At 35.7% G+C, this 24307-nt stretch overlaps 4 protein-coding genes across 16 annotated transcripts in view; 2 read left to right on the forward strand and 2 right to left on the reverse strand.

Annotated features, from left to right (window-relative positions):
- LOC145734716 (serine/threonine-protein phosphatase 2B catalytic subunit 2-like) overlaps positions 1-4311 on the reverse strand; it is a 31698-nt gene extending 27387 nt beyond the window's left edge. For 5 of the 8 annotated variants that reach the window (XM_081988268.1, XM_081988267.1, XM_081988266.1 and 2 more), the window contains exons 1-2: positions 4090-4311; positions 302-505 (exon numbers count right to left, since the gene is read on the reverse strand). In XM_081988268.1, the coding sequence (XP_081844394.1) occupies positions 302-505; positions 4090-4159 (274 nt within the window). In that variant the 5' untranslated portion in view covers positions 4160-4311. The remainder of the gene's footprint in view (positions 1-301; positions 506-4089) is intronic. The other 3 variants (XM_081988270.1, XM_081988269.1, XM_081988271.1) reach the window with 2 other exon arrangements.
- Positions 4312-4646: 335 nt separating this feature from the next.
- LOC145734754 (caspase-3-like) lies at positions 4647-6081 on the reverse strand. The gene is made up of 5 exons (XM_081988358.1): positions 5940-6081; positions 5774-5877; positions 5465-5719; positions 5234-5412; positions 4647-5181 (listed from the first exon to the last, which is right to left on the reverse strand). The coding sequence occupies exons 2-5, from the start codon at positions 5874-5876 to the stop codon at positions 4765-4767; spliced, it is 954 nt and encodes a 317-aa protein (XP_081844484.1). The 5' UTR covers position 5877; positions 5940-6081; the 3' UTR covers positions 4647-4764.
- Positions 6024-9735, forward strand: LOC145734750 (uncharacterized). Its single transcript, XM_081988348.1, has 5 exons — positions 6024-6118; positions 6427-6714; positions 6779-6933; positions 8802-8916; positions 8978-9735. The coding sequence occupies exons 2-5, from the start codon at positions 6453-6455 to the stop codon at positions 9439-9441; spliced, it is 996 nt and encodes a 331-aa protein (XP_081844474.1). The 5' UTR covers positions 6024-6118; positions 6427-6452; the 3' UTR covers positions 9442-9735.
- Positions 9736-11586: 1851 nt separating this feature from the next.
- The window catches only part of LOC145734717 (G-protein coupled receptor Mth2-like), a 28141-nt gene continuing 15420 nt past the window's right edge, over positions 11587-24307 (forward strand). Inside the window, exon 1 of one of the 6 annotated variants that reach the window (XM_081988281.1) lies at positions 11587-12198. In XM_081988281.1, the coding sequence (XP_081844407.1) occupies positions 11721-12198 (478 nt within the window). In that variant the 5' untranslated portion in view covers positions 11587-11720. Of the gene's footprint in view, positions 12199-14268; positions 14729-16028; positions 16568-18357; positions 18959-20066; positions 20500-22552; positions 23143-24307 lie in introns of those variants that run through there. The other 5 variants (XM_081988287.1, XM_081988279.1, XM_081988290.1 and 2 more) reach the window with 5 other exon arrangements.

Consider the following 24307-nt stretch of genomic DNA (forward strand, 5'->3'; position numbering starts at 1 on the left):
TATCTAGACCTAATTTATCTGTCTCTGTTAAGTCAAGTATATTTCATATGTCTTAGTAGACATTAAGGTAGAGAAAACATGTTGGTAGTGGAAAAAAATAATATAACACATTACATGTATTATCAAAGTGACATAATGTCATACTTGTCATGCCACTCTTAGGAAATATTTACCCATCACTGAAAAATAGTAAATAGTTGCCAAACTGTACAAATGGTGACATTTCTAACTAATTTTGGGCAATTGTAGGTTTGAGCAGTTGTTGCCACGTTTCCTATTTTGGTTTGTAGAAAAAACTTACCTGTGACGGGTGCTTCGATATCGATCATTGTTTTTTCGCCGCGCAGGAGCTGCGCCCCCTCGTTGATGATGCGCAGTGCGGCCGTTTCATCGATCCGCCCCTCCAAAACGAAATGTTGCTTCAGGATATCCGGTCTGGGTTTGCCGGTTTTCGGATCGAACACTTCGGCCACGGTCATTTTGTGGCTGGGCGGAAACGGCACCGCTGCAAAACAAACTCAGTCAATTTTACGCGGCTTCAAAAGATTATCTTGTCCTTTACCGGAGTAATAACTCAACTCTCCCCTCGAAAAATGTAATTTTCACCCAAAACGGTAATAATTTACGGATGAGCAGGGGAAAGGGGGGGAAGAAAGTCGTCAGTCAGACTAAATCCTAAAGTGTAACGTAAAAGTTGCTAGGGAGATCTTTCTGGGGGATTACGTCGTCATTTACAGGACAGGACAGAAACAATTTTAAGCCCTGGGTACACAAGTAATCGACAGATTACACTGTTGCCAAATGGGTCAGATCAAAGAAAAAACTGCGGATTAACTAGACTAGAGGAGTAACAAGATAAAGCCCCCATTCAGAAAGTTTTGGAAAAAGAGTTGAACAAAGTTTCTATGCAAAGTTGCCTCGTTTCAGCTCTCGGGAAAAGTGGGGTTATTAATCGTTTAAAAAGTTTCCATCTTCAGGAAAGTTAGAGGAAATCGATATTGACTGCCAGCTGTAAATTTATGAGTGGATCGTGTTTTATGAGTCGTTAATTTAAAATGAAAGTTGAGAAGTTTCAGCAGCCCTCTAGCGGACAAACAGTACGACTTGGCCCAAAGAAATACATTACAGATGCTTTAATTGGCATCCTGGCCTATTTTAAAACAAAACAAACTTCTATTTATTTACAATATTTACGTAAAATTGACTGGAAATAAAGTGTGCGAGGTTATAGCGTAGCGCTCCCTTATCTAATAATTGCCCAACTATATAATCAAAAAAAACGTATATGTGCATTACACGGGTGACGTCTTTACTAAACACTCGTAATTATATAAATATTTGCATACACATTGTGACAATCTTTTATTTGTTTATTACGACACACTCGAATTGATCTTATATCGACTATTAATAGTCTTGGTGACTCTTTGAAGGCTTCCACAAGAGAGTATGTACTAGTACATAACAATTAAATTGTTTAACTATTTAACAAGCTTAAATGATTAGGGGTAATTACGAAATCACGAACGTAGTTAATCCCACTATTTGCTAATAATAAACCCCATTTGATATAATTTTCAGCACTGAATGGGAAAAGATGTTTTATTCAGTCTCTAAATCCAGAAAACTGGTTAAAAAATCATTGTTTGCAATTCATTCTGCGTACTTTAAGCTAAATTTTTGTCCGACAATACAAAATTGTTACTAGTCCGCTAACAAAAATTGATTAGCAACTCTATCCATTTTCGTAAAATAATCCTAAATCGATTGAAATTATACGGTTGACCCCGAAAACCTTAACGATACATTCGCTTATAGATTATGGTAATCCGAAAGCGAGCTTTACACTTTCACGACAACCAGAAAAAAAATGAATTTCGTAAGAATCGAAAGTATTTTTCCAATTTGTTTTTGATGGGTTCAAGGCCGACCGAATAAGGAATTTCGTGGTGGAAACCAGCGAAAATGCATTTTCGAAATGTAGGAAAATTCTAACGAAAAATCCAAAAAATGCGTGGGCCAAAAACAGTTTCGTTTGTAACCGATGCACGCGTAAAAATAGATTTTATTTCTATCGTTTGTTTTACCCGGGGCACTCTTCCTACTATGCCTATATCGTAGATATGTGCTGATGTAACACTTTCTTGAATCCAAAAACAGAACTATTGTCTTAATCGACAACTAAACTTTGATTGTAGTGTGTAGACTTTCAAGGTTTGAAAAGCCAAAATTAGGGTCTTTAGGTCAATTTCAAGTAGAAAATGCTGAAAGTCCTTTTAACTAACTTGGAATTCAAATTACAAACTTTTCAAATCCTTTTTCAAAGTTGGAAAAGCCAAAATTAGGTTCTGTAGGGCAATTTCAAGTAGAAAATGCTAAAATTGCGGTCAACGAACTTGAAAACTGACTTGGAATAGTTGGAATTCAAATTACAAGCCTTCCAAGTCCTTTTTCAATGTTTGAGAAGGCAAAATCATTTTCTGCAGGTCAATTTCAAGCAGAAAATGCTGAAATTCCACTCAATTGACTTGGAATTCAAATCAGAAGCTTTCCAAGTCATTTTTCATGGTTTGAAAAACCAAATTATGGTCTGTAGGTTAACTTCAAGCAGAAAATGCTGATTTCCCACTGAACTGCATTGGAATTCGAATTATAAGCGATGCTACTTGTCATTAAAACGTGAAAAGATTTATTCTAGACATATTAAAGGACCGTAAATAGCCAATAAATGGGCCTATCACGTGACGTTGAACGGGCTACTCTATGTCTTACCGTTTGACCGCCAGAGGGCGCCAAACTTGATCGTTTTTCTTGGGGCTTTTTTGTAAATACCTCCAAAACGACGTTAATGGTCAAAAGCAAGGTTTTTAAAAATGCACACATAAATAATAATTTTCTAGCTCTATGGGTAATGTTGACGACTACAAATTTGCTGTCATTGAACTGTCAAAATACGTCCCAGTAAACCATGAAGCTACAATACATAGTTAACTCACCAGAAAACAAATGTGTAGTAAATTTCGTTCAATTTACTTTAGAGCTTCATGAAAACAATTTTTTGATAGTTGTCACATGTAACTTGACATTATTATGCTAATGCTCCCTAACGTTAGGGACCGTAAAAAACATCTTCCACCACTGGGATAAGTGTTTGTTTTTGGGAAAGCACAATCTTCATTTACTTGAAGAAAACGTTTTTTTTTTCCTAGTCAAATACTGTTCTAAGTCTGAAAATCTGTATTAATAAGGTTTTGATATTTCTTAGACTTGTAGAAATACTGGAGATTCACAAACTTTGCAAAATGCATTTTTTGTAAGGTGAAAATTCCTAGGTAACACATATTTTCCAAGATGGCATCCATTTCATGTCTTCAAGGTAATTTTTGTTAGTTTCCGGTTGTATGCACCTGTGGGACACTATTTCGGACATTTTCTCTTCAGTGAAACTCAAGCAGTATAACAAACCCCTTCTTCTTCAATTTCTTCCTTAATCCCAGTTTAATTTATCTGATTCAAGTTAAGCCTGCAATTAAAACATGTGTACAAACTGAAATTCAATGGAAAAAAGGGCAGATGTGGGCGTCTTTCTCGTTAAAGGCGCCCATAAAGAATTGAAGACAACCTGTTACGTGTGTGTGCCGGTTTATAGGTCAAATATGGGCGCCGGGTTAACCGGCGTAGCCTACACACAGGTGAACTAGCAAAACGGCCAAAAGCGGCGATTTAATAGAGAAAAAAAAACGTTGAACGTCGTCCAAAATGTATTTTAGGTTTTTATGTCAATAATAAACATTGCGGGCGGCTAAAGCTGGCAACGTTGCGTGTGCATGTCGCAGGACGAGCACCGAAAAATTGACAGTTCTACCAGAGAGGACACGGTGGGACCTAAACAAATGAAGGTGGAGGGTGGGGAGGTCTCCCCAGATTTGTCTACTAAATAAAATGGAGGACCAGTCTAGTAAACCGTCCAAAAAAGGGGCACGAGGAAACGGGCGGCATGCGAATCGATAGCTCTTCGTCATGGCGCCTAGGAAAATCAATTGTGCGCGAAGACGTTTCCCCCCATTTAAAACGAATTGTTGCACTGACCTTGTATCATCCGTTGAGTGGTCGATTGTTTCGGCGTGTTGTTCGAAGACATTTTTGTGTCGCGTTCCATGCACTTTAAATGATAAACATCGGTTAAAAACGCACTTTTTAGCACTCCCGGACCGCACACAAGCTAGAAACTACTCAAGATGGAGCGACGAGCGCCTATGACCCAGCCAGAGCTCCGGCCAATGCGCAGCAGGAACGGCGTTGAATCGTTGCCTGCTAAGACAGCAGAAATGATAACTGGCGCCATCTAAACAACACTCACCGCACTAGCACAAGCAACCAACATTAGTACAGTATTTCTGTACAAAATTTAACGCGCCCCCTATACGCACAAACTGCAAACTACACTATTAGTAAATAACTTTGATTGTAGTGTGTGCAATGACTGATAGATGACTATTAGTACTAAACTCAAAATTACTTATTATATTTAAGTAATGGTAAATTACCGGTAAAGTAAATATTTTATTTTACAAATCAAATTGAATTTTACTTTACCTTACCGGTAAGTTTACGCCCATTACTAATTATATTATTAATTTTACTGATTCTGGATATACATATAAATATATTGCATGTAATGTCCCAGACAAAATATGACTTCATTGTTATGCTAAATAATTTCAAAGAAGATTATTACAATAAAAATAATATAAAAGAAAATCTTTACGAGGCAATCTGTTTCAATTTTTCCAGAATCTCTTCCTGGTCCTTCTTGACTTTTAACAGCAAATCCCTGTCTTTGTTTCGGTTGAGATAGAACTTTCTGGACAAAGTGGATACGAAGATGGGCATCTGCTTTATGCCGTCTTCAATAAAATAATTCCCCGAAACGCATTTAATTGTTCTGGTGACTATGCTGATCATGTCGTCTCTTCTTCCGTACGAGGTTATGTTTCTGCATAATTCCTGGATCAACCAAGTGCCCGCACTGGGGTCCCTAAAGGATAGGTTTCCCTCCAAAGTTGAATACAAAATGAGCATGTCTTTGTCTAATTGTTCGACCGTGAACGGTTCCAGATCGATTAAATGGGCCGAATCTCTGGTAGTGTGAATTTTGGAATAGTAGTCACCCTTACAAGCCTGCAATTAATGTTGTGGTAACCAAACTGTGGAAGAACTGGAAGCTACTTACTTGAAAGACAAACATTTTCGGTTTGTTCTCCAACGCTTTGCATTTGTTGAACTTTTTCCAGATGTCGCTGCACTTGATCACAGTGTCTTTGACGTGGAGCTCGTCATGTTCCTCACCGTGAGTTAGAAAGAAGACGATCAAGCTGTTGGTGTTGTCTAAGCTGTGTTGATCATCCAGAACTAAGGAATGTCAGTTAATAAAGCTAAAAGCTAGTTTAAATGAGTGACATACCATTGGTTAGCTTGTCCCTGATCTGTTTTTCAGTTAAATCAGTCATCACGTCATCCTCGTGGATGTTAAAACCAGTCCGTTGCAAGGAAAGGATGATTTCATTCACATCTCGTCTGGTGCCTGGTCTAGGGGACACATCAGGATCATCGTAGGTTTCGTGATTAAAAATCAGTACTTTACCAGGATCAGTACCGAGTCTTGGGTACTCAAAGTAATCTAAATTGAAATGCGTTCGCTCTTTGAATAGTGCCACACCTAGAACAAACAAAGAAACTTATTTGACACGCATTATACATATTTGACTGGTACCTGAATTATTGGAAACCATTTTTGTCTTTTGATTGGTTGCACGTGGGTGTGGTACTGAAGGGAAAAACCCCTTAGCATCTCGCTGAATTCGGTTTTGTGCCATACTTTAATAAAAAAAACACTACTAAATATTGCACATTAATACAATATTTTAATAACAATATACCTTATCTGTGATAGATAATAATTGAGATATGAGACTTGCACAGTTGAGTCATTGACTTATAAATTCAATAATTATTGTAATTTAGTCAAATGTAGTCAAACTTTAGTGGTTTGTTTGTCTGTAGTTTTCAAAGTGTATTTTCTTTGTAATCAACTTTACCACCTTTTAGTGGCCAAACGGTAAGATCTCGTTCTGTCAATGTCACCTAAGAGTCCCTTATCCTGGACACACTGTATATCTAAACTACCCACAATCCTTTTTTAAAAAGTTCCCCGTAAAAACAACCACAAAGTGACTATAGCCAAAACCAAAGTGGAATAGCACAACGTTGTGTAATAGAAAGTTTTCTCCTTGGTTTGTCACGCAATTGCACTTTGGCTTACAGTGAAATTTCAAATCGATTTTTTATCGACCAATGCCACCATATGCATTTGTCTAATCTAATCTTATCAAACAATAAAAATTTCAATTTTTGTGTATATGAAAGTGTACAGCAAACAGAGAATTACCGTCATGGACGCTAAAAGTATTCAGAAGAAAAGCGTAACAATTGACTGGGAGGAAATCGCATTGAAACCCCCAATCGATATAATTCCTGATGAGTTTGAGCGGGATGGAAACGGGGGATTTTTAGTGGAAATTGTGAGCGAAAGTGAAGATATAGAAGCAAACGAATTTTCCAACTATTTAGAGGAATTAGGATTTGAGGTCAGTAAGACTGACATAAACGATAAGGACATGTACACTACTGCCAATTCAGAATGGTTGCAAAACGGTAAGCAATTTATGGATTTAATCCAGAAAATTCATCATTATTTTATCTGATTTTTTATTAATAGTTAAGGAAAAAATCGACATAGGCGATTACCAAGGAATTTTGGTGGTTTTTGCTAAAGTATGCTACAACGCTAAGGAAATAACGAATATTTGGAAAGAGTTCACCACAAAGAAGTGTCCAAAGTTGAAGAACAAACCAAAAATATTTATTTTTCAGGTAAGCAAAAACGTTTTATTGATTACTATAAATGCAATTTCCCCTTGCCATATCTAAAAGTTAACAGATAACATGCACATATGTTCCTGAAGAACCAATCCAATCGAAACTTAGGATACTATAATCAAACGCGCATTCTCACGTATCGCCTATACAAATGTCAAAAAGCTGTTTTTTTTTTTATTGTATGGAAAAATGTTATATTTAATAAAAAAAGCGTCTCTTTGAGGAGCAAACATGGTAAAAATTTCATACTGCTCACTCAAACCGTTTTCGAGAGATTTAGCAAAATGTCGGTAAAAAGGTAATCAAATTTGACGCCTTCTTGCGGCCAAACGGGACAACTTAGCAGTGCGCGCTCAACGTCACGTGATAGCTCCATTCATTAGCTACCTACGATCATATGATATGTCTAGGGAATGTTTCAAATAATCATCATCAATGATTAATTAATTTTTTTTGTTCTTTTTTGAAAGATTGTAACTTTTTTATTTTTTATCATTTATCCTCATTAAATTTCCTATCTAATGGCCTAAAAAAAGACTACAAAATTTGGTACAGTCAGGTAAAAAAGCGGTGTCAAAGTTTGAACTGCCAGAAACACAGTTGTCAAGGACAAAATCGCCAGTAAAACTCACTTGGAGTGAGAAAATGACTGTTTTAGCCACATTTTTGGAATCCTCATTAAATTTCCTATCTAATAACCTAAAAAAAGACTACAAAATTTGGTACAGTCAGGGAGAACTCTTAGAGATTTTTGTAAAACGCCATTAGAAAAAGGACAAAAAATACTACAAAATGATCCGAAACTGGCCTCTAACCTAACCTAACTTAACCTCACCTAACCTAACCTAACCTAACCTAATCTAACCTCACCTAACCTAACCTAACCTAACCTAATCTAACCTAACCTAACCTAACCTAACAATACCCCCACATTGTTTAAATTTTTTTGAAAATAGAAAAATTTTAAAGTGCTTTTTTTGTACTTATTTTACCTAATTTGAGGTTCTTTGGTATTAATATGCTGTTTGCTGTGCATTGGAACCCTCCTGGAGCAAAATAAAAAATTGCCAAAATTGCACTTTTTACAAAAATGGCATTTTTTCAATTTTTGAATTATTGTAACTTTTAAATTGCGCAACGTTGCCCCAATTTAAACTTTTTCGTATCTCTTATAGTTTCTGAGATCCCCGAATTTGAATTACCCCGTATACTGCGAAAAATTGTAGAATTAATGTTTTGATTTTGAGTTTCTTATGCCACGACATTTCCAAGTCTGTTTTAAGTGTCACTTAAGCTAGGTTGAGATTTGAATGTGACACATTAGGGGCAAAATAACAAAAAAACTAAACTTAAATAATCTCTTCTTAAACTAAACTTAAGGGTCATATTGATAATCATTCCTTGAAACTTAAGTAAGCATCGAGGAGTAATAATAACAAGTACCTTAAGTTTCAAGGAATTATTATTAATATGACCCTAAAAAAAAACAATTGTGAAGTGGCTAAATACAGAGTGTATTAGTACTTGACACGGCTGACGTGGTTTAGTCGATATAAAGTTTATGAAGTTTGCTCAAAAACAAATAAAAAATGAACTAAACCACGTCATCCTCCATCATTGAGTTGGTTAGTGATTTTACTTCTTTTTGTGGAAAAAGTCCCAAAAACATCAAACATTTTCTCATTTTTAGATAAGTTAGACTATTGTTTACCTTGATAACCGTTTTTTTTTTATCTTGTTTTGTGTTAATGACGTAGAAAAACAATTAAATGTACCTGGTCCAAAAATGTTTCCATTTAAAAGTCATTGATTGCATTGTTTGAACACTGGATGGCGTCATATTTATTGACTTATATTTCCAGATAGTATCCACAACAAAAGTGCAAAGAGACTCGATAATCCGTGTAAACTGGAAATCATCCTATGACACTCCTTCAGAGGCAGACGTGCTGATCATCCAGGACCAATATGACAAAAGTAATGCGTTTAACACAAGCAAATCCACAAAATGCATTTTTTTCTCTCTCTCTGTAAACAGAAAGAGATGACCTTCTATCACAACTACGTGATGCCATCGAGCAATACGGTGACAAAGAAGACATTTTTTCACTTACCACCGTCAACCAAGACGATTACAACTACCAGCCATTGCTGATCTCCACCATGACCAGAAAATTCTACTTTAAACCTCATGAACATCGCGGTCATCACCTGGACATACACATGAACCTGAAGATGATGATGACGAAAGTGGAAAAACTACAGAATGAGTCAGAACCGAAGAAAAAGTCAGACACTATCAAAAGTAGGCTTTATAAATTTAGGCAAAGTTTCAAATCGAAAAAACCACCAGAGAAGAAAAGCGAAGAAGCAGTTGCAGGTCCTTCGACTAGGAAACCCCTGACAGTGACAGATACGAACAGAACTAAGAAAAAAACCAGTACAGGAAGAATGTCCAATGCTTCAGACAAAGACCTACCTAAACCTGCATGGAAGCCTTAATAATGATTATTTTAAATTATAAATTAATTGGTGTTACACAGTTTATGACTCAGAAAAGTAAAGTAGTTTTATCTCATATATTGATAAAGCTACATAAAACATGGAAATGTGATTAGTAGCAATAAACATGACGAGAGCATGAGAGATTGATTAGTGTAAACCACAGTTATTATTTGATTTTAGCTAAATTTATTTTATTGTTATTTTTTTTTAAGTATTAATAATTCTGTTCAGTACAAAAATTATTAAAAAAGCAATTATTGTTGTTTATTAATAAATTTCATTTTTTGTAAATTGTTTCTCTGGCGTCACGTGATTGTTCGTAAAGTTTCTCTAATCAAGCATCACGTGATACTTAAGTCATTTTTCTCATGTATTACCATATAAACTAGACTATAATTATTGCAAAAATTAATATCTCCAGGTCCTATAGAGTTAAACAGTTTCTGGCCAATATCTTCTTTAGGCGAAACTGTAGGTGCAGTTGCACTTGAAAATGTTGGTGCAATTTTGGACCAATTAGGCGAACAGATACAATAAAATATCCTTAAAACAGTTTTTTAGAGAATTAAATTTCTTATAACCTCAATTTTGTATACAAATTTTACCTGTTTAAATAACGGAGATATGATCTGTTGAAACAATTGGTGCAGTATCGCTTGGGGACTTTGGTAAAGCAAATGACACTAGTGCACTTGTAGCCCTCTAGCGGCCAATTTGTTAACGTAAAAAGTTCATTGTCAAATTTGACAGATTTTCAAACATTAACTCTGCTGGCAATTTAATTATTTTGTCGAAATGACACTAAACAGGAAAAAAAAACAAATTACCTTCTGTATGCAAGTTAACCACTTAATTTCCCGAGAACACCACAAAATTGAGGTCATACTGCAAATTTGTGTGTTCTTATCACCATTCCTGTATTTCCCGTTCCCACTGTGTAAGTTTAGTAATTTTAGTATCGTTCTTGTAAACAAGTTAGTCAGTTTTATCAAGCTAGCAATAATAATGAGCTTTCCAGGATTTTTTACTCTACTTACTTTACTTTTTTACTCTACAGAAAATGCTGTCCTGAAAACAGCATAATGCAAAACACCAGTGACTGTCAAAAGGTCCTACACAAGCTCTTTCTAACAGTGGCCGAAAATCGAATGGTACTGCACGAAAACAATTTATTAACGATGTCAAATTTTGACCCAATAAGAGCGTTTGATAGTACCATGTACTGTTTGGGGACATCGATGGTAAACCCGATGTTTTGCTTTGTTACCCCGAAGAATGGCAGGACAGAGATGGACTAGATTTGGTTTTTGGTGAGTAAAATTTTGAGTGTAACCTAACCTAAGTAGGGTTGTACCTACCTGATAAAAAAAATCCACCCTGTAACTGTCACATAGCCAAAGTTATTGTCAAATTTACAGAGTGCAACTTGAACTATTGGTTTTATCTTGTGTTTTCAAGGGCACTGGAATTTTTTATTAAAAATTGTACAGGGTGGTCAAAACGTCGGTTTCTTTAAATACAATTCAGTAAAAAAATCCACCCTGTAACTGTCAAACAAAACAACGGCCTATTAAAGTCAATAAAAAAGTCTGCACTGTCACAGTGACATGTGTCAAATTTCTGGGCTGTCAAAGTGGGGGCTATCACGTGACTACGTGTCCTTCTGTACTTCTTAATATGATTTAATATCTCAAATGACAATAAAACTATTACAAATATATTAAAATACGAATTTTTCTAGACAAAACAAGACAATAGACGTCTAAAAACCTCTGTATATTGTTTTTATTAACAAACGATTTATCAAATATGGTTGGATGTTTATTTTACAAAATTTTCTAATTACAATCAATCGATACGTGTAACAAATCATCCAAACTATAATAAAAACACACTTTAAGTGAAAAGTTTCGTATTTTTTTAGTTGGCAATCGATCATAAATTTCAAACAAACGTTACGTCGTATTATTGTATTGTGGTTTTCACTATAGATTGGTATAAGTAGGCTTTTGACGGTTCCTCAACCATTTACTCGATTACATAGGAAACCATATCTTGGTTTTCACTATCAGTATACAGAAAACCACCATCAAGGACACTGCGTGATGTTTTAATTGTAGATTTATATGTTTAGTTACGTTTACATCGATGAAGTGGTCGATTCTCTAATAATAAATTAGTTTAAAATAGGATGCATTTAATTAGCGTATATTAACAGACGTTCCCACTCTGATACACGCGAATCACCCACAGTCTAATCCACTAAACCCACCAGAATGGTATCATTTACCATACTAATGGTTACTGCACTAGTGCTAGTGAATTTCAGCATTGTAGTGACAGAAAATGGCGTGTGTCAAACAAAAATGTGCATTAGAAAGTGTTGTGCTGAAGACAGTGTTTTTGTTGAAGATGAAAAGAACGATTCAACAGAATGTAAGCCGGTGTTACACCAACCAAATTCTCATCCATTTTTGGTAAATGGCGATTTTGGTATTATGTACAATCAAAGCTGTAACAACAGCCATTACAGTGTCAAAGTGTTGCTAAACGACCCAAACAATCCGGTAATTTTCAATAAGGACAACATAACCCTACAAGTTGATCAGTTAAAACCTGTAAAGTTGTGGTTTTCTTCTGAAGAATTTTGTTATGTCAATTATAATGACATTCCAGGAATTGCGGTTTGTTTGAGGAAGGATTTAGTAGCTGACCTTAATGCTGACCAATCCGACAGACTGAGTATTTGTGTTGGTAAGATTTTTTTAAATATGTTTGGAATAAATAATTAGTTATTTAAGTGGTCTCTCCTTCAGATTAATTAACAGTACTTAACTAAAATGACGACAATCCAGGCTAAATTTAGTCTCGTTTATTTTTGCTACATTCAAAAAATTACTCAAAGTTCATCAGCTTTACACCAAATGCTCTATATCAAAAATCAAAGTAATATAGCGTGACGTAACAGTGTAAGATAGGTGCTGGTGAAAAAAAGAGAAGAAAGAAAAGACTAAAATTTTCTTTTTTTAGAGAATTAAATTCCCTACAATCACATTTTTTTTTTTTTTAATTATCTCTATAAATAAAGGAGATACGAGATGTTGAAACAGTTGGTACAGTGACACTTATAGATTTGGATGTTCTAGCGCAGTTTTTAGTCAATAACTTCCTTAGGTGACTAGAAATGACAAAAAACTCATATTAGCTTTTTTTTACAAAATTAAATTCCCTACAACCCCATTTTTTTAGAAAAATTTTACCTCTTTAAATAAAGGAGATACGAGATGTTGAAACAGTTGGTGCAGTGACACTTGGAGACTTTGGTGCTTTAACGCAGTTTTTAGTCAATAACTCCCTTAGGCGATCAGAAACGACAAAAAAGTAAAATTAGCTTTTTTTTACAAAATTAAATTCCCTACAACCCCATTTTTTTAGAAAAATTTTAGCTCCTTAAATAAAGAAGATATGAGCAAACTGTCTTTATTTAATAAAATTTAGATTTTTTGAATTAAATTCTCTACAATCTACACGATGATGACGTTTCAAGTGTCAACCATTTATTTTTTCAACACTCTGTATATGTGAAATCAAGTAGTGTTATGAACATAAATGAACTGTTTTTAAACCTTAAAATAAATACCCTAAACTTTGAATCACCCTGTATATTTTTCTGTGCTTTGTAAAAATGAATGCTTTGGCCATCAACCCATTTCATTAAGCATAAATTCAGAGAAACATTTTTTAAGGTCAATCTTATAACGAATAATTATTTAAATCAATAATTGTTATTAGTAATCAATGTTACACGTGTTTGCATAATGAACAAGGCAACACAGCTGTAGGTATTATACAGGGTGTGTCTTATACAAGTCATTCAGGGACGTATTCTTTAGCTAAAATCACGGTATTTTGATATATTTTTTAAATTGTTCCCTGGAGATCTTCTGAAATGTCGTCTGGAAGACAACAAAAGTCAAAATAGTCATTGCACTCGTAAAGCAACAATGTGACATTTTGACAGTTATGACGTAAGTGACAGCTGTCTGAGTAAAAATTTATAATTAGGGCCTTGAAATTTGGCACATTTCCACGCCATATAGGGTTGTCAAAAAAAACGATTTTTAGGCTACAACTTGGGTTTATTGAATCACCGTGTACACTGAATTTGCATTGTTTAGACTAGGTTAGACCACATCTAACCTAAATATAGAAAAACATCATCATTTTTCCATTCCCTGAAAATGTAATTTTAATGAGAAAATTGTTTCTAACTATTCCACTTAAAAACACATTTAATTGTATGCAAAAATTAGACAAACCAATTATTGTTTGTTTTGACTGCATTTTCCAATTAACCACCCACATTTTCCGTTTAACATTAGGAATGTTTCAGTAATTACCATCTCTGTGGAACTTCCCTCGTGCAACCGTTATATTTCATGTTTCCGCCCCTAGAGACTAACAAATGTCAGCCATTTTGAATTCGCTTAGTACAGCGTGTCCCAAGTAAGCTGCTAATTTGAATTCCTCACAATTTAAACTGGAGATTTATGGAGGTTTTGTGGTAAAAATAGTACTTTTACGATTTTTTGAAATCATCAGTTTGATGTGATTTTAAGTGGTTTTTGCGTTAACAATTCTGGATATACCTAGATCGCTCTGTATGCTCGGATATGTGTGCATATATCAAATTTTATCATTATCAATCGAATTAATAGCTGAATATTCTTTAAAACAGCCAATAAAGGACATGCAAATTTTATTATCTGGTCACTATTAGTAGGAGTAGGTGGAATTCCATTGAAATCATCACATCCTCTTAGTTTTGTGAATAACAACATGCCAATAACACTAATTTGCTTGTTATTGGTGTTTTACGGCGCTAGTGCTGTAACAAACTCTTCATGTGACAAGTGTGTACGAAAGTGTTGTCCTCACAATCACTACTTCCTGAACAAACTTTGCGTGTTTAGCAATCAATCCACTTTCAACCCTTTAGTGTACAATGGAACTGAAATTACTAAAGAGTTTGATTTTCAAGTGATCAGTGCTAATAACTGTGAATCTGATGATCGGCGCTTGTTCACTATGACTAGTGAACGAATATTTTTGCAGGGAAATGGGGATTTGTTGCGGTTTTTTCCTATGACCAATAGAACCAAGTTGGTTCCTTGGAATCGGTACTGTTTGGAAGATAAAGTGGTTCGGAACCAAAGTCGTCTGGTGGGCTTATTGTGTGTTAGTCAGCACCATATTATTGAAAACCCCAAGTGGATATCGTTGGGTAAGTTTGAAACATTGCAATTTCTCAGTAAATATCCCAGAAACCTATTTGGATGATTTTGTAACCCTGAGTTTCGGTAATTTAATGACGTAATGCTTTACGGGGTATCCCATTCAAAAGCTGCTTTGAATGCAGTGATGGTGCATGGTACCGAAAAAGTGTATAGAAGGTTGCATCCCATGGTGCATTTGTGGTAAAAGTTTCAGACCTCTAACCTGAAATATTGAGCTAAAACTGCAAAAAACAAAAGTCAACTTTGACTCCCTCTGGCTTCTAAACGGGGAAACTTAGCCGAGTCTACTCAACGTCACGTGATAGCCCGATTAATTAGCTTTCTTTTGTTATACAGTGGTTTTATACAGGGTGTTTCAAATAAGCGAGTTATGGACGATTTTCTGGAAAAGTGCACCAAAATTTTACTCAAATTGGGAATTTCTGCTTTTACATCAAGTAGGCCTAGAATTTGACGTAGATTACGAAAATCGAATAAAAAATTGGTCATCTCATTTGAACAATTATAAGTTAGGTTTGTTGATCAAATTTGGGACACCCTGTATACTGATGTATTATCTAGGAATAAAGTAGACGCAAATATCTACAAGATTCATATTCGGTAATTTTTTGATAAAATAAAAATTAAACAAGTTACCAGAATGTTAAAAATTCAATGAATCACCCTGCAAACTACTCTATTGTATTGTAAATAACTCTGTTATTTTGACAGTTACAGGGTGGTTCAATATACCAATTTGTAGCCCTTGAAATTCTCTTTTGACCACCTTGTATAGCGTTTTTACCTAAAACGTCAAATAACCGAGTTATTTACTGTTAAAACTGACTGGTTTGCTGTAAAGTTTGAATTTGACAGTTTTCACTTTGACAGCCCATAACTCTGTTATTTTGACAGTTTAGCGGTTCAATATACCTCGTAATTGACATTTTTTTGAAAAAGTGAATAGTTAAGGATAAAAGCAAATGTAACCAATCACCCTGTATCTCAGAAACCAAACCCATTTTGCATTACATATTGTGGGTGGTTTTGTAAGCGCAATTAAATGCCGCGATAAAATACAGGGTGTCCCATTTAGAAACAAAACGTGTTTTTGTCAAACAATCAATAACATATGGAAGAGATCTGGATAATCCAAACTACAACATCCCGGACAAATTGCTGGGGGCCCCCCACTGTATATTTGTACAGCAACGATCTATCATAGAGTGGAAACATCGGCAAGCTGAGTAGAAATAACAAAAAGCCAAACAATTTACAATAACCGGCGGTTTTATAATTAGAAGAGCCTCCGCGTTCTCCAGACTGTCGGTCGATTGAGTTTCCGGACGCCAACATGTTGTTCTGGTTCGCGGCAATCCTGGTTTTTTTGGGCCGCCCTGTCAGTGCCAATTTTTCTTTGGGGAATTTCAATTTTGAGGTGGACGATTATTGGTGTGAGGACAAATTGTGTTTTCGACGGTGTTGCGAAGACAACCAGGGTTTGATTGAGGATTGCGTGCCTCACGGTTTAAGTGATTTGAGGTTGAGTGAGGAGTTGCAAAACTGGTTTGCTATAGAAGAGGGAGTGTTCCTAGTCCATTCCGATGAACGGTTTTGTCGTGAACCTAAACAACCTGTACCAGTGTTGATAGGTGAGAAGGAATTTACACTAGTTTTGAGAGGGAACCTGCTACATTTAACGGGGGTCGACGAGGAGGGAAAATTCCACGACTTTCCCGACTACTGTTTTGACTTTTTGTTGTCCGAAAACGTGAACGAGAGTGCTCTGTTTGCGCTCGTTTGTGTACTTCCTGATGTAAAGCAGGGCAGCAGAATTGACAGAGTTGGTAAGTTAACCTAAATAAAGTTAACACTAAAAAATTCCGGCCTGGCTGTTACTATAGAGTAGTCGGCAACTAATCACAATGTTATCCTGGCCTAATATAGGCGACAACCAGGCCGTTGTTGAAACTACATATGTTTCCAATTATTATTGAAAGCCTGGAAAAACACTATAGGATAATCCATATAGTGAAAATCAAAGTAGAGTGTAATGACGCGTATACATCAGGTCACGTGACACAAAGTAAAACATTTTAGAGCGTTTAACGCAAAAAAATTCTCATGCAAATAGTCAGGAATTGTATCTGTTTCCTGTTTCAAGCACATTCTTAACTACCTCTTATCGTTTCACGACCGTTTAGTGGAGGTTCAGAATGTGCTTGAACTAGTCACGAAAATTGAGAAAGATATACAGGGTGTCCCAATTAAAATGTACTGATAGCAGTGCTGTGAAGGAAATGGGCACTTTAACTTTAAATATTTCGGAAACTGTACAGTTTTTTTCCAACATATTTTTAGATCTTTAGGAAGGCTTTGAAAAGCTGCATCAACTGACCTAAAAATATACAGGGTGTCCCATTTGAAATAGTTGAGTTTTGTAGCTTGGAAAGCACTAACGTCAATTTGTAACCAACTCCTTAGGGAGGTTAAGACCAAAATTAACCTTAAATATCTCAGAAAGAGTACACTTTTTGTTTAACATATTTTAGGTCTTGACAAGCTAAATCGAATGGTCAGAAAGTATACAGGGTGACCCATTAAAAATTGTTATACAAGAGATTAAGTTTTTTTTTGACATTGACTATACTATACAAGTACGTAATTAGTTACATTTGAATAGAAAAAAACTTTAGACCGGATTCAAGTAAATTCTGGTGTAGGTACAACATTTATGGCTTTGACTGTATTCAAAACTTGCTTTTAGTTGATTTCGGAGCCCCCTAGCGGCCAAACCGTGAAACCTACAATCAATATTTTTGGAATGCCCATTTCTTTGGCTGTTCATAGACGTATAAATGTCTATACAAAATGTTGCAAACAAAGGAGTTATTTGGCATAGAATGAAAGAGGACCATACTCTGGTTTAACGTGCTCGTGACAATTTCAAAGTGCAGCCGGCAACACTGTAAAGTTAAGAGGATACATGCCAACAACAGTCATGTGACCCGGAAAATGTCATCTTTACTGTTGACATTTACACAGTTGAAATTGTAAAAGCACATCACGTGATGGAGACAAAACTTTTCGAGTTGTGTCAAATGACGTAATTTGGGTTCGATTATGGTTGTGTTAAATTACGTCATCGTGACGTCAAATTCGCTCTTGCTGTGTCAAAACAAATGCGACCAAAAACATGTTTTGTGACAAAACCACTGGATGATGGTTGTTTTGATTTTTTTGTCAGAGGATGCCACTGAGTAAGCAGAAAAAATTAATGGAAACCAAAATTTTGGGGCGTCCAATGCAACGATAAAACTCCACTTTAATCAGCAAAGAACCCTTCTATTTGTCCCGGTTGTTTCAATAATCGTTTCCACTTTATAATTGGATGGATTTCCATCATTAGCTTTTTATGGGCCCATAAAACGGTGCCATATGGTTGGGTAAACAATTGGAATGTTTACTTGTAGCCGGTTGAATTGTACCCTTCGAAAAACACTAGGAAAATTAGCAAAAAAACTAAGCCATGTGCTGTTTGTTTAAAAATGAGGAACCAAATCTTTTAATTATCGTTTTATTGTAAACAATGTTGTATGTGAACTGACAATTAAACATTGTACTAATCTTGAATTATATGGTAGCGACAACATTGTGCTGGAGGAGTGTTTAGTGTAGTGTTCAGGTGCGCGACTTTCCCGTAGTGTCCAGGCGTCATCAATCTTTATGGACTGGTTTTATTACCCCCTTAAATGTATCAATCAAACGTTATTGCCACCCCGCTAGATTAAAGTGGCAAGCCGAAGAAAAATTTCAGTTAATTGACGCTAATCATCGACTAAACATTATGAAGCTGCTCCTTCTAGTGTTGTTTATAGTGACCAGTCAGGGTGAAGTACTCTACGAAAAGTGTTGCATGGAAGGTTATGCTTATGTCATTGGAAAGTGTGTGGAGGTACCTGGAGAGGACACCCCCTGGAATTATACAGCCATTTTCACTGATAAACTAGCCTGTAACCCAAGAAAAACAACTCAAAACACCACGAAAATACCTCAAGACTTTCGATTACCGGACTTTTACTTCGTTGATGGTGGGGTTTTTGTGACTAATTACTCTCTAGGACTGGTGGATTACGAGGATTTTTGCTTGGAGTACTTTGCTACCGAGGATGGGTTCGTTTTGGGAATGGTGGGGTGTTTTGAGCCTGTCAAAGATGAAATTACTGTTGATTACGCTGGTAAGTAGGTTTCTAAGCAGCTGCATTAAAAACAAATTAAATACGGTTCTGTGTGTTGTTTCACTGTCAACTGTTTGACAGCTCCTAACTCGGTTACTAAGACAGCTTCAAAGGTTAAACAACTTTTCTGGAAAAATCAGAAATAGTAGAGACAATGCACGAAAACAAGTTTGTTAAAAGTGTAGATGATTTTTTAGGCCCTTAACTACAAAAAAACCCTTAAAATACAATTTAAGGTCTCAGAAATACCAGTTTTAGGCAAAATTTCGTGAAATTGTACTATATTATATTTTTGCTGGTTTCTATGACACAAAAATCACGCATATAATTGAGGTCAAAATTCTTGGGTCAAATTGTGACAGTCAGTCTCCTGACAAATGGTGAAGGCGCCACACTCAAGTTTCTACATATTCAGAAGTTTATTAAGTGATGGGTATAAAATTTGGGTACTGTAACAAATTTTGTAGTGTTTTTTTCGGTTACTGGATAGGGAATTTAATGTGGATTTCAAAAATGTACTTAAAACAATAATTTTCTTACTCCCAAGTGGGTTTTACAGGTGGTTTTGTCCGTGACAGTTCTTTCAAACTGTCTTTCTTACAATTAAAATTTTGACACCGCTTTTCTCCCTGACTGTACTCGATTTTGTAGTGTTGTTTTATGTCATTAGATAGGAAATTTAATGAGGATTTCAGAAATGTACTTAAAGACGTGATTCGGTCATTCCAAGTGGGTTTTACAAGCGATTTTGTCCCTGACTGTCCTTTAAACCGTATTCAAATTTCAGACCACAATTCCAACTGATTTGAAACCTTGGTGCTTCAAACCAATTTTTGCTCTTGATTTCAGTGAAAGTAATTCATATTAATATGACGGGAATAACCCTCGGTATGACGTAAAAAATTAATATTGTGGTAATACACGCCCTCGTCGTCGTTACACACGTCCCATCCCTAATAAATATAATTACTTTGTTACCCGCTAAAGCCTAATTTACATTTAGTTAATTACTTAAAAACATTCTCAGTGGGATGCGCTCTTTTTGTCGCAGTCTGGATAAGTACACGTCCAGATGCGGATTGTAGCTTTTCTAAAATTAGTTTTCGTACTTAATCCAAGTAAAATGCATCCGAGTTGGCTGCTGATAATCGGTTTGGTACTCGCGCCATTTTCCTGGAGCTTAACTTTACGGAAATGCTGCCCGAAAAATCACATCCATGAAGGTACCAAGTGTACCGCTAGCAACCTGACCGAAGAGTTCTTAAATGTTGAGTTGCGACGTCAGCAATTCGTTGATAATGGTACCGAAATTAGTTGGGAGTACTCGGATCATTACTGTTCAGACGGGTACCAACCTTTAATGCCTGGTGATGAGCCGCATCTAGAAGGAAATAACTTGAGTGATCACACTTACGGGCTTTTAACCACTAATTTCTACTGTTTTGAGCTTGTTAGTGAGGCGAACCACTCTAAAGACGTGGATTTGATTATTGTCGTGTGTGATGTGGTACCGGAACTACAAAATTGGCATTGGCGTATTGGTGAGTTTTTGCCAGATTCCCTTACACATACAGAGAAAATCAATGTAATTTACGGTGACGTCACAAACTGATTATTCCAGCATCAGTACAATAATTCAAAACAAAATTAGTATGACAGGTTCTTGACGTTTTCTTTGCTATCAGATGTCGTTGTTGATGATTCTGTCAAATTTTTAGATGAAAAATTGCACTTTCTAATCAACTTTCATATTTCTAGTTTTGAATTTGACTTGTATTTGAAGAATCAAGTCCATTTGCTACTAGAGTAGTATAAGGGCTTTGAAATATTTCTAGAAGTTTCCAAATGCTTCTAAAGCAGTCTAAGAGCGTCCAAGAAGCATTCTAAAAGCTTTCAAAACAGTTTAGAAAGTTCAAAATGCTTCTGAAATAGCCTAAAAGCTCCAAGAAGCTTTTAAAAATCCTCCAAAACAGTCTAGAAGCTTCCAAATTCTCCTAAATGAGCATGGATAACATTCCAAAAGCTTCTAGAACAAGGGTAGGTCTTCAGGGTCAATTTTTGCAGGTTTCCAGTAGTATTTAGAGATCTTTGATATTTTTAAAATGATTCTAGATACTTCTGTTCTGAAAAATTCTTTAAGGCGATAGGTCAGTTGTAGAGGCTTCTGGCAATGTTTGGGAGGTTTCCAGTAGGATTTAGAGGTCTCCAAAATGATTCCAGAGGTATCTGAAAATTTAAAAAAAAATTCTTGCAAGGTTCACACTTTTGGCAATTATTGGGAATTTTTCATCAACGTTCAAAAGCTTCTAAATGGCTTGTAAACTTCCTAATAATCGATTACTTGTAAAATGATGAAATTTGTGACGTCATCCTCATTTAGTTTGGTTAACTGGACTGTCAACCGTTAAATCAATCTTTTTGTTTCTTGGCGCGTTTATGTTGGCACGAACTGTACAAATTTGTGACGCCATTCCAAATTACTTTGATTTCCTGTATAGGTGCCTCAAGGGTTTGAAAATAGTACTAATTTGAACCATAATTACATCTAAAGTAATAAGGTCGTGTTTTTTTAAGTCCCCTTACTCTATGGAGTAGTTTCAAAGGACTTTGATCCTTAATAACACGAATATCAACTTCCTAAACGGTTTCAAACAGATTTTATTAATAACTGCCAGAAAAATATCAAATCAAAAGCAAACAGAACGTTTCTATATTTACCAATTAGTTACAGATACTCTACTAAAATCGTTTTTCAATGGATCTCGTAAAAGGTTTCGTCTGTTGCTATTTGCAATAAATAATTACGATATTATTGGATCTGTGCTTTTAAAAATAGCTAAAGTGTATGGGAAATTGTAGTAGACGTTACAGGGTGTCCCAATAACTGGTGCTCCTTTATTTATTTTAGCAAAAACCTTATCGCCACTAAACAAATGTAAATAAACAATAATTGAGATTATACGTGTAAATAGAGCAAATAACCAACTTATTACTTACACTGGGATCAGTAAACTTAAGTACAGTGGGAAAATGTGATTTGTGCATGAACCTGTATAAAATTAGCTCCGTTATTTGGGGTAAAAAAATAAGGGAAGTTGTAGGAAATTTTATCCTCTACAGGATTGTATTAAGGTGTTTTTGCCCTTAAGGGCCTGCTTAAGGAGCTACAAGGCGAAAAACGACAGGGTGCTCTAAACTGTTTTTTTAAACTAATTCCATTTTGACTCCGTTATTTGAGGAGCTACAAGTTGTAGAAGGTTAAACAAGAGTGGCATCCAGAATGTGATCCAACTAAATTATCAACCAAAATCCAGGTCAGTAATGACCAAAATCGCGTGAAACTAGAGGATGGAGTAGTAGTGTTTGCCCTTATAATTCAGATTAACTGTAAGCAAATTTAGTCTTTATAGCAAATTTTCCAAGAAAGAGACAATTAGTATTCCATAAAATGGGTTGCTAATATGAGTTAAAATTAAAAAAAAACTAGCAAACGTTCCAAATTTTTCCAAACAAATTTTAACTGGACAGTGGCGGTACTGGACAGAAATTCCTAGGATGAAATAGTAAAACAAACAAAGATTAACATAATACATCTGTTTTTCCTGAATGTTTATACCAGCTGAGTGAACGTGTTAAAAAATAACTAGTTGCACCCTGTACATTTTGTACAAACAAATAGAGCTATAGGCGTCGAAGCCAAGCAGATTCGAAAGCATTGTTTGCAATGGCCTTGTTGAGGCATCATCGGGTCAGCTTTTTTACCATCCTCATCCTCTTCGTCACTTTCTCCAGGTCTGAGGACGTGGAGGAGGTGATTGTGTTGAGAAAGTGTTGTCCTCTGGGGCAGGATTACGTGAACGCAACCTGTCGAAACGTCGACAGGAACTTTGAGGTGGATTTGAGGAACGCGTACCACCTCAAAAAGTTTCGTTTGGTGGTTGAGAGACATTGTCGGCGTGGTACCGCCCCGATTCAGTGTTTGGCCTCAGATCGAAGCATGAAGTGTCGGGTAGATGAGAAAAGTGGTGCTTTGGTACTAACATCCGGTTATTCGACGGATTCGGTTACGGTACTTCCTGAAGATTATTGTTTGGATTACATTAACAGGGACGAAACGGGAATTAGTAGTTTGGTGTGCCTGACACTGTCAGAACCTGAAAAATATAAGCAAAATATTAGTTATGGTGAGTTTTTCCCCATTTTGTACATAACGTAAACATTACATAAAAACCTAAACAATCCGGGCTTTGATGTTAATTCCACAGCGGAGAATTTGATGTCAAAATTATTTATAGTATTTTTTTTTTAAATAATCACTGGAGCAACCAGAAAAAAATCCATCATAACTTTACTATTTTAAATGAAACACCCTGTATGTTATTACTGGATTCAACAGACAATTTTAAACAACTTTCATGTCTAGTGTCCTGCACTTATCTCTAGCTGTTTTTGAGATATTTGTAGGGTTGCATCCCTTAAGATTTTTTGCTGCTTTACAGTTGGTAGACAGACGCCCTCTACCGTTCTAACGGTACAACAGAAAACCATCAAAAATGTATGTAAGGACGAAACTGACATGAAACTTACTAGCATTCGAATGGGATTTGCCGTTATAATGGAAATTCACGCTAAGCAATTTTGGACCTTATTTAATTTTTTCTAGTTAATATGAGAGCAGTCCAAAACATTTTTGGAAAGCCCAAAATTCGTCAGTCATTCACAGTTAATCACGTGACTAATGTCACAACTGTCAAAAGTCGCTTTAGCAGTGAAATGAAGCTATAAAATTTCAAATCAAGTTTAAATCTCTGTAAAAACACTTTACAGGCTCTATTTACAGCTTGACAGTTACAAATTTGACTGAGATGACGTCTGAGCAGTTTGAGACATTGTTTTTAATCACGTGACTGCTGTCACAACTGCCAAAAGTCCCTCAACGATGCAATGAACTTATAAAGTTGTAAACTGGCTTCAAATCTTTGCCAAATCACTTTACAAGCTGTATTTACAGCTTCATAGTATCAAATTTGATCAGGGTGACGTCCGGACAGTTTAAGAGATTGTTTATACTCACGTGACGACTGTCACAACTGTCAAAAGTCCATCAGCAGTACGATGAAGCTACAAAAGTCCAAAATGGAGTTAGTTTAAGTTAAATTCATGGATTACCACTAGTTGGCTATCTCAAAATGTTGCAAAATAACTGTCTGAAAATTTTCATTTTTAAACATTGATAAAGATCCCGTGACTTCGGGAAAAGTTTCAACGTTGCCACAATGTAACTTTTCCAGGAAACTAGAAAAAAATCATGATCGAATCATCATCAACTGATGAAAACACGAATGGAGA

The sequence above is a fragment of the Ips typographus genome, linkage group LG10 (assembly GCF_016097725.1).
Source record: "Ips typographus isolate SLU linkage group LG10, UJ_Ityp_2.0, whole genome shotgun sequence".
Taxonomy (NCBI): Eukaryota; Metazoa; Arthropoda; class Insecta; order Coleoptera; family Curculionidae; genus Ips; species Ips typographus.